The 11,303-nt window shown below is 35.8% G+C and overlaps 1 protein-coding gene across 1 annotated transcript; it reads right to left on the bottom strand.

Moving 5' to 3' along the window:
* Positions 1–256: 256 nt before the first annotated feature.
* LOC149246482 (uncharacterized) lies at positions 257–1,575 on the bottom strand. The gene is made up of 3 exons (XM_089455702.1): positions 1,446–1,575; positions 1,137–1,325; positions 257–445 (listed from the first exon to the last, which is right to left on the bottom strand). Exons 1-3 carry the CDS (start codon positions 1,506–1,508, stop codon positions 371–373), a joined length of 327 nt encoding a protein of 108 aa, XP_089311828.1. The 5' UTR covers positions 1,509–1,575; the 3' UTR covers positions 257–370.
* Between the last annotated feature and the right edge of the window lie 9,728 nt (positions 1,576–11,303).

Here is an 11,303-nt window from a genome sequence, read left to right on the forward strand (position 1 = left end):
AAAACAGATATCCCTTTATTTTCGGAGAATAATCTGAAAATAGTGTAATAACTATTATTGCAATGTACAAGAATAATACAACATTGAAATAATGTAAGAATTATCACTTCAACTTGAATATTTTTTTAATAACCTTTTTGTAAGGTCACAATGAAGAATAAATTGTTACATTGCATGCAAAGTCTCGCAGAAAGACGAAGAAACATCATAATTACAAATATCCAGAGCCTCAAATATTCCAAGTCCAATGTCCAGATTCCGATTCATCTGCTTGTTATTAATATCAAATTTTATTATCGACAAAAATGGAGAATTATTACAATCTGCCTTCACAACATAAAGGCTTCACTTGTTGTGCTTGCCCTGGTTGTTACTGGCTACCACCAAAGGGTTTCTTCACAGCGTCCATGACACTCTGTGTAGCACCCTTTGCATTATCCCCCGCCTGCATTAACATCATCCAAACTCAATTAATTTCAATACATTCAAAATGAAATGAGACCTTCCAATTTAATTGTTAATCTTTTCAATTAGCTCTTATAAAATCCAAGAATATAGCCTAATACCCTATAAGGGTTAGTTTAATTGATGTTAAAAAACTTTGTCAATGGGGAGGTCACGGATCTACACTCTTGGGAGTTAGGCTCATGGGATCTAGATTCTTGGTGTTAGGTTCATGGGATCTATACCCTTTGGAGATTTCACTTTTGGCGAATCTACACTTTAGGAGTTAGGTTTTATTAATAAGGTAGTATCAATTTTTTTTTAAGAGAATCAGCACTTTTGGAGTAATAAATTAGCTTTGACTTTACTAATAAGCTAACATATTTGACTCTACTAGTAGAAGCTAACATATTTGACTCGGAGTTAGATTTTGACCGGGAGTTAGACTTTACTAAAAAGCTAACTTATTTGAATTTACTAATAATTAGGCTTTAGTAATAAGCTAGCATATTTGACTGGGAATTAGACTTTAGTAATAAGCTATCATTGACTTTACTAATAAGCTGGCAGAAATCATTTTCTGCCATTATACCTAAATAATTGTTGGGAACATAACTGCCACGCAGTATAAACCAAATTGAAAAAAAATAAAATCCAACCATACAATATTTTAAAGTAAAATTATGAACCACCTGTTGGAAGAAAGAGCCAGTTTGTTCTTTGCCCTCTTGGGCTTTTCCCATGATGGACTGACCCATTCCCTTGGTCGCTTCAGTCCCTTGAGAAGCCTTCTCTTGAGTCATATCCCTCATCTGACCACCCTTCTGTTGAGTAGCAGTGGCTGCATCAGAAGTCTTCTGTTGAGCAGTCCCCATTACACCCTTGGCAAAACAAAATATAGAATACCAGCCATTACATCAATAACAGTAACACAAAGTTTAAAAAAATGCAGAGACTAAAGAGAATGAATGAGAGAGTAGAAATAATATATAAATCGTTACTTGAGTTGTTTGTTGAGCTTGTTCGGCCTTCTCCTGACCATATTGCTTGTATTGTTCCGCCATCGCTGAGAATAAGAGTGTGAAGATTGATCGACCTGTGCTTCAAGGGTAATGCAGTGCTGTGATTGGTGGTGCTGCAATCGTGGGAACCAATGAAGGGGAGGATCGTTTATAAATATGAGGGAGGGGAGCAGCTGAGATGGACACATCTTTCCTTGAGTGAGACGGCTCTGGACAGATGTCGCCAAAACCATGAAAGCGTGTCAACCATGCACAGACATAGATGCGGAGACTAGCGACACCAATTTTTTTCAGAAAGCACGTGGTAATGGTTTCAATACTGCGGATGTAAAAGTTATAGGTTTTAATTATAAGTTTTAATTATTTATTACTAATGAGAATTTGTTACATGGTTTTTGTATAAGCAAAATGTAATTAAATTTTTAAAAAATTACTTATAAATTTAATAATTCAAATTCATAATTAAAATAATTATTAATTAAATTAAATTAAATTAAAAATTAACTAATAAAAAATATGATATATTTTTGTTAATTTATGAATATTTATGTTAATTATGAATTTAAATTAAATTTATATTGATTTTGGTTTTATCAAATGTTAAGAGGGATTAAACCTGGAATTTCTTTTTGGTTGCAAAAAAAATTGGCATATCAAAAGATCTGATCCCTTTTAGCTCTTGATAAATTTATAAGTAAAATGAATCTCTCATATATATATATATATATATATATATATATAGATATGTCAACTCTAACATGGAAGGAATTACACATCTCCTTCCTCTTGAGCAACAAACAAATAAGGTGTTTTAACTTTCAATTTTTTATTGTTTTCAATTGTGTTATATGATATCCACATAAATGACATTAAAATATTGTACTCAACATGGACATAAATATTTTATTTATGACCCACATTGTCGACATTTATTGTTATTACTATATTTTAAAATATATATCCCCCTCATATTGGGAAGTAGAAAACATGTATCCATGAGATAGAATCTTTTCACTCTCTCTCTATATATATCACATTGAATTTTTTTTATTAATATTTTTTAAATGCCACATATCAAGTCCATAGTAAGACTTAAATATATTGCACGTACTCAAAAAGGAAAATATAAGAATTTTTTTTTTACTTTCAATTACTTTATCTTTATATAAAATTGACATAAACTTATGTTTTTTTAGTAAGTGAAGTATCCTTATATTAATCAACAAAACACTATTACAACTATGGCAACAATTTTCCATTGAAAAACCAAACTAGTGACAAAAAGGAGGATGTTAGTCCAAAAATTTACAAAAATAGTCATATTGCCTTAGCTAATTTCCAATGTTACTAATGTTATCAATCTTGTGTATACAATATACATGCTTGAAAGAAAAGCTAAACTATTGCATACATAAACTATATAATAGAAACATGGAGCCACAAAGAGAACCAACCATACAATCAAAATCAAGAGCCATCTGAATTGACTTGAAAGGAAGTTGAAACATCAGTGAGGTTTGCTAGGGTGCCTAGCAAATCAAGCCCTTGCCACAAGTCAATATGGCTTCTATGCGATCTAGTGGAAGCGCCATATCCCAGTGGTCATCTGAAAGATTGGCCATGTGAAGGAGAATTTATTTTTTGGCCTTGTTCCTCTGAAGGAGGACCTTGCCAAGTTGTGCTTTGATATGCTAGTAGAGTTCAATTGTCTACGATATTCGTTTTGCGTACCTCTAGTGTGGCCCATATCAAGAACCCAATCAATGAAAAAGGCCAAGATCTATGTGCCAATAAATTACCCTCTATTCGCTAGTGATTTGCCACAACCTCTTCAATTTCTTGATAAATTTCTTCTTCAATGTTTGTTGGAGTATGAGGGTGTAAGAGTTGGCCGCAGAATGCACATCATGATGAGCTTGAGCACTACCCTCCCCATGACTCGATGAGTCTCATCGACTTTAAGTGCGATTTCGAGGCATGGTGGAGAGAATAAGAGAGGCAATGCACAGGTAGGGAGAGGCACATGCAAAGGATTCAATAGGGAGAAGTTGTGAGAGGGTAACGTAGTGAGGGAAAGTTGGGGCTTATGGAAGTCAAAGGTAAAGAAAAAACCAACACTGACGGGATCACACATGTCAATCGAACTTGATGAGAATAAGAATAAACCAACACTAGCTTGACCACACTCATCAAATAAATCTCCAACCAAAATAAACCATCAAGAATATGGAGGAAAAATTAGATAAAAGCATGCATATCTAACAAGCAATGGGAGCCAACCATTAATATGAGAGCTAGAAATGAAACAACCAGAGTCTAAACTAAAAGATACCAAAGAACAATTTCCTCTAAACAAAGTTACCACGAACAAAGAGAAATTCAAGCTCATCCTTGTACATTTCACTCTCACCTCACTAAAGTGAAATTGTAATACCTTAAAAGAGCTAAGAGCCAAATTTATGGAGTTGGGGGAGGCTAGGGAAGGGAGACCTCATCCTTCCCCGAAGGAGAAATTAGAATTTTTTGTGATCCAGTGGGAAACACTCTCAAGAATCGTTGAATCTCGATAGAAAATTCCAAACCCTATTCAGTGTGAACAAAGAAATCTCAAATAGCATGAAATCCCAATAGTTAATATGGTGTAACCATCTTTTAGAGCCATCCTTTTTCTACCATTGACAATGTAATAATTGTTTTTTCTTATAAGAGCAATATCCCTAGGTTCAAAAACCAAACAATAGAACAAAACACACACAAAAATGTACAAGCTTTCCCTAGAATGCTATTGAAAATGTAAACATGGACAGACTTGGTAATCTAACGTTTGTCCTCACTTGTTCTTTGTTTTTTGTAGCTCTCATAATGCCTTTGATCCTCAATGCCAAAACCTACAATATCACCAACAAACAACTAATCAAAGCATTTGATATATAAAATACTCAACAAATCTTAAATGAATGATCAAAAAGTTCCATTACAATATTTGCACAATTATATGACATATGTGGGAAAGAAATATATTTTGTATTAATAAGGAAAAAGAGAGACTTACACCAATGCCTTGATGGTTATAACTTCCCCCCAATATCCATCAATTCCAACCTTTCAAAATAGTGTAAGAACTATTATTGCAATGTAAGAGAATATTGCAACATTGAAATAATGTAAGAATTATTACTTCATGTACTTGAATAAATTTTTAATAACTTTTGTAAGGCCACTCTAAAGAATAAATTGTTACATTGCCAATTTTATTTGGAAATTTTTCCTTTCCCCATTCAAACAACCTTATAATTTTGAGATATTTATTTTGAAAATTTAATTTAGAAAAAATAGTTTACAATAAAATAATAATTATATTATAACTTAAAAACAACAAATATCTTTGTGAATAAATTTACTCGATATTATTGTGAGTATTTTTCATTCTTGTGAAACTTAGTCAATATTTTTGACTTTGATGCAAATGGTTAACACACATTAACCTAAATCAAATTCAACTAATATTATTGTGAATATTCTTGATTTAAACTTAGTCTTTAACTTAGATGCAAATGGTTATATAGTGTTTTATACTAAGTAAACCTTTTATTCAATTTTAATGGAAATGTTAATTTGAAAAAAAATAGTTAACAATAAATTATTTTATGGTTTAAGAACTCAATTAATGTTATCCATCAATAAGCGAATGTTATAATTTGAAAAAATTTAGCTAATAATAAATTATTTTATGATCTTAAAACTCAATTAATGTTATGCATCAGTTGACTAATGTTAAAGTGGATAGTGAATATTTTTTGTTTGAACTTAGCAAATATTTTTTACTTAAATATACATGGCTAACACCCCACTCCGACCAAATAAATATTCCACACAATAGAATGGAGAATCTCTAAGCCTTTTAAAGGTTTTTATCATATATAATTATATCATAGTCCCACCACTAATAAAAGAATCTAAAACCACATTTATTACCTAACAACTTTAACCTTAATTATTTCCCTAGACCAAATAACCTTCAAATCAACTCTAACACATTAGAATTTAACCACTTTAATTATTTTTCCAAGACCAAATAACCTTCCACTCAACTCTAACACAAACAAGCTTCCATTCAACTCTAATACATTAGAATGGAGAATCTTCAACCCCTTTAAAGTTTTAAAATATATATAATTATATGAAAACTCTAAAAAATTAGAATTTAACAACTTTAATTCTTTTTCTAGGACCAAATAACATTCCACTCAACTCTAACATAAATAACCTTCCATTCAACTCTAACAAAAATAACCTTCTACCTCAAGAATCCACCAAGTCCTCTCCTGCAAGCATCTGTACACAACATAAACTCTTTATCTCGCTCTAGAATAATTAGAACTAGAGCAAGTGTAAGCAAATGCTTCAACTACTCAAAACTTGTTGCACATTCTTTGTCCATTCAGATTTCTTTCCTTTCCTCTGTTATGATGTAATATGATAGGAAATCCGTGAGAATTTCTTGATGAACCTCCTGTAACAACCTGCTAAGCCCATGAATGATATAACATCATCCAAATTCCTAGGAGCTTCCCATTTCACGATAGCTTTGATCTTTTCTGGATCCATTGTTATGCCTTTGTTGGGAAAAACATGTCCCAAGTAATGTACCTCTTTTTGAAAGAAGTGCACCTACTAATCTTGGCATACAATTAATGATCTCTTAGCAATATCAATATTGTTGCTAAGTGTTCGACATGTTCTTCCTCATTCTTAGAATATATCAATATATCATCAATGAACGCAATCATAAACTTGTCTAGATATGGGCATAACACACTATTCATCAAAAACATGAAAGTAGTTGGAGCATTAGTCAAACCAAAAGGAACCACAACAAACTCATAATGTGGATACCTGGTTCGAAGAGTAGTCTTGTAGATGTCATCTTCTTTGATGTGTACCTGATGATATCCTGACCTCAAATCAATCTTCGAGGACATTGTGTCTCCCTTCAACTGATAAAACAAGTCATTGATCCTTGGCAACAGATACCTGTTCTTGATGGTTACCTTGTTTAGCTTCCTGTAATTAATACATAACTTGAGAGTACCATCTCTCTTCTTCACTAACAACACTGGTCCACCCCATGGTGATACACTTGGCCTAATGTATCCCTTGTCAAGCATTTTCTTCAATTGCAACCTCAATTACACTTACTCTGGTGTGCTCATCATGTACAATGCCTTTCATGTTGGTGTTTCCCCTGATACCAACTCAATAGAAAATTCCACTTCCCTGTGAGGCGACAACTTTGAAATCTATGGTCGAAATACATATTAATGTTGAAAAATGTGCAACAAGAAATGTTAAATTTAGAATGTGCTAAAAATAGACCTGCTAAAAATAGCATGTCTAAAAATAGCAGTTTGGCCAGTGAGGTCATTGGCCACATTGGGTGAGAGGTGAAACTACTAAAAAATAGAAAGTTCTAAAAATAGCATTTCTGGGTCCCTTCATATTTTTTGTAGTCCCTAATCTAACTATAGGAAGTAAAAATGAATTTGGTCTGAACAACAGTTTAAAATATTAATTAATTAATCTCCATGAGTTAATTAGTTAAGGAAAAACAAACTTGAAGTCTATGTGAGGACATGCAACAGTTTATCTATTAATTGATGAATTTATCCATTAGTTAAAGAGATAAGGATGAGTTGTAACTATGAGTTGTAATTAGTTGGTTCAGTTAACTGAGTCAAGTCCAGTTAGATTAATTTAACAAGTTGTTAAATTAATAAAATATAGTTTGTTAATGCTTGCATGCATGTGACAACTATTATTTTAGATAACTGAGGATTCACTCATGGATAATTGTTGCATGTCAGTACTGTCAGAGACCCAGTTGAGATCAGATGAGGGACAGTGTACTATCATATGCTTGGATATTTCTAGTAAGTATTCCTTGCAAGGAGAAGGATCTATTTCTAAGAGAAATACGTATTATAGGAGATTGGAGGACTTGTGGCCTATATATTGAGGCCTAGGTAGTCTATGATCTTCATCTTCTGATTACAGAGAGAGCATGATAACTATTGAGTTGATTCTTTTTGTATGTTGTTGAGGATTTCCACTTGATTGATAATACATGGTTGGGGTTTTATGTTGGTGCTTTCCCCTGGATATAACTTGTGTTATATGTGATTATTTCTCTTGATCAGTTATGCATGTTTCTGCTTGATGTTGTTCATGAATTCGATTATGCTTCCGCTTAATGTTTTGTAGAAGTAGAACAAGTATTATGCTTTAGGACATTGCATATATCAATTTGTTCTACAGGTGAAATTTCTACATGGTATCAGAGCATAGGTGATCAAGCAAGAACAATATACTAGCAGGAGAAATTCGAAGTTTATTATTCGGGATATAGATCTCAAGTTCTTATCACATCTATTTCATCAATGGCGTTCTATGGTTTGAGGCTTGAGTATGCCCTTGATGGCAGCTCAAACTATATAGCTTGGAAGGATCGCATGGAGGCAGTTTTGGAAGATAATGGCCTTAAGGATTTCATTGATCAAGAAATTCCTAAGCCTACTGACAAGACTGAGCAGGTGGAATGGAGGAAGTGTGTGGCTAGAGCTAGGATAATTCTCTTGGAGGGAGTGTGAGATCACATTGTCTCGAGCCTCCATGAGAAGGAGACTCCGCATGCAATGTGGAAAACATTGAAAGATTTATATCAGAATAGCAGTGATCAGAGGAAGCTGGCACTAAAGGACAAACTTCGAAAAATCAAGTGTGAAAGGGATGAGACGATCTCTATGTATCTGACCTGTTAGCACCTAAATTTTCCTCAGGCTGAAGGAAGGCAAAATTCAGGGTAACCACAAACCACGCTCAGTCTGGTAGCTAGCCCTACCAGAACAGGAGAGGGCTCTCTCCGGGTCACGCTCAGGAAAATAAACAATAGGGTCTGAGATGACTCAAAAATGAATACTGATTTTAGGCTATGTAAATGGATGTGATGGAGGTATTTGAAGAATAACTGAGTTTTCTGGGATGTGTGGGGGCCAAGGAACAGCATGAGCAAAGAATTTAACTCAAAGACGCAGGTTATTTCGTGAGGCAAGACAGGCGGAAATTCTAGCAATTAGATTTGAAATAATATGAAGTGGAGAGATTGTTTAAGAGTGTGAAAAGGGCATAAATACATGAATCCTTTTCAACAGAAGAAAACATAGTGCGTGAAAACTATCTCAAGGCAGAGTAGTGCACTGAATTCTACCTTTTTTACTTAGAAAGATTTCACTGGAAATGAATGTGAATGAAAATATGAAACATAACGAAATACATATGAAACATAAAGAAGATACATTTGCTAAACTCATGCCACAGGAATCTCATGAACCAGAGCTGCAATCTTTCATTAATTCTCTGTCAAAATATACAATGAGTGACTGGGTTTCTCTCCCACAGTTCCCAGAAATGCCAACCCTTTGCAAATAGTGTTGCATACAATTAATAGACTATGCCATTGGGAAATATAACGACCCACAGTTGGGGAGTTTTTCAAATGATTACAAACTGGAAATGGAAAGCCAACCATTAGTTATAGATGTAGTGTTACAGAAATGACAAATGGCTTGGGTGACTGCTCGCCTTCCTTTGCCACTTGGATAGGAGCCCACCTTTAGTGAAAATACTTTTTAAACATTGCCTTAGTTGCCAAGAAAAATATAGTGTAAATGAGCGGGCCCACTTGGAGAAAGTCGCGAATCGAAATGTCGCGGAGCGGAAGTGATTTTGGCCTTTTGGGTCCCTGTGCGCCGCGCCCAAATCTATATGCATCGCGCCACTTTGGAGGCGATTTTGAGGTACCTGCAGGAGTCCAAATTGTGCCCAAGTGTGCTTGTTGGAAATCCCTGCCTGTCTACTTTCCAACCCAAGTGGAATTTCTGAATTTGGTGCTCATTTACCCTCCAAAACTTCATTCTCCCAAGACTGCTTCCTGTGTGTCAAAATAGGGGCAAAGAGGTCATGTTTTGAGTGTTTTTGACATCCTGCGGACTCAAAACTTGCCCAAACTTCTTGTCCACGCACCAGCAGTCATGATTTTTCATGCTGAATCCAAAAATGCAAACCATTTGTGATTTGGAGCTCCCAATCCTAAGCGTCGCGCCACAGGGAGAAAAACCCTGTTTTTTGCACAAAAATTTCCAGAAACACCAAAAATGCCCCAAATTTCTTGAAATTTTGGCTGGAGCTTCCTTATCAAGTGTTATGCTCGGCCAAAGAGGCTTCGGCCAATATCTAAAGTCGATCAAGCTCCCTTTGCCTCTTTTTCTTCTTGATTGCCTTCCTCAATTTCGCCTTCAAATTCCTAATTCGGGCCTTGCACACTTTGTTTCGCGCCATGTAGTGGAAAGCCATGTGTCTCAGCAATGCATGGTCCTTGTCAGCCTTGTCCAGCAGCCTCTCCAAGTGCATGTTAACTCTCTCGAGATTGGCCTCCCAATCCTCATTAATCTCTTTCTCCAATGACGTGAGCTCAATTCTTCTCCTTTGTGCAACTTGGCGATGCTCACGAATGTTTTGTAGCTCCATGATCGCTTGCTGATCCTCCAGCTATTTGTTCCTCTGCTCCAGATATTTCATGTTCCATTTGGCTCTTTCCAAATCAAGGGACAAGGCTTGAATCTCTGCTTGCTGCTCCTAGATGATCTCTTTAAACTGTGCACTTGTCGGTTCTGTATATGTATCATCATCATGAAGGAGAACAAATTCGGTCTCTCGTTCACCTGAAGGCCCCTCATCCTGCATTGGCTCCTTGCCTTTCTCCTGTTCCTGTGATGCTGATGTAGGAAGCGAGGCCCCTTCCACCTCGGGTGGAGATAACACGCTTTGCCACTGCAAACAAACGTCTGGTGCCTTTCTGATATGTGATGAATACTGGCATAGTAGTGGTCTTATGGCGCTCATACTAATGAGAAGGACCACCTATCTTATGTTCAACCTCTGATAATACCTGTGAAGTGCTGAAGAGGTCCAGGGAGATGAAGTCCTCCCAAGCAATTCCCTGCAATCCCAACTGATGATCCACCAAAATCTTAATAAGAGCAAAATGATAAACACTGTTAAGTTGTTGCTGAGGGGTCTTGTGCTGCATGAAGGTGTTCATCCTCTCTATGTTCCTACAAATGAAATATGGGATGTTCATCATCCGTACCCTGGTAAAGTGCACGAGCAACCTGATGTGATAGGCATATAGACGAGAGAACCTCCCATCACAGCTGAAGTACTTCATGAGTGGAGCATATTCATCTTTCAAATATCGGAATGGAAAGACTCTTGTGAGCTGCCTCAAGCAACTGGCCTGAATGTAAGGCTCATAATGTTTCCGATCAACCTTCTTTTTCTTGTGCCATGGTTCTCCAACATTCGGTATGCCGGTTGCTAATGAGATAGTTTCAGGTGTCAGTGTGAAGGTGACACTGGCCAAGATAGAGTGATCTCCATGTAGGTGAAGCACAAAAGGATGAGCCAACTCATGATGAAATTGAAAATTAGCCACTCTTTGACAAAACTCAAAACATGATAGATGTTGGAAACATGACATAGCAAGAGGGCATGCCTGCAATTTTGTGAGGGTGGGTTGCTCATTCCTAACATGTTTTCCACTTTTATGATGCCTCCGCGGAGCCTGTTCTTCTAAGGATGAATCACTTTCAGTTTGCACCTCGTACTCCGATGAATGCTCAGATGCCATGACTGTTGTATATGGACTGTGCTTGGACTGCCCTTTGATGATGGTAGTGAAACTCTATGTTTTTATGAACTCTGCCACCAAGGGGAACAATG

Source organism: Pinus tabuliformis, chromosome 7 (genome assembly GCF_031772625.1).
Source record: "Pinus tabuliformis cultivar Carrire ecotype Pingquan chromosome 7, CPIR1, whole genome shotgun sequence".
Classification (NCBI taxonomy): Eukaryota; Viridiplantae; Streptophyta; class Pinopsida; order Pinales; family Pinaceae; genus Pinus; species Pinus tabuliformis.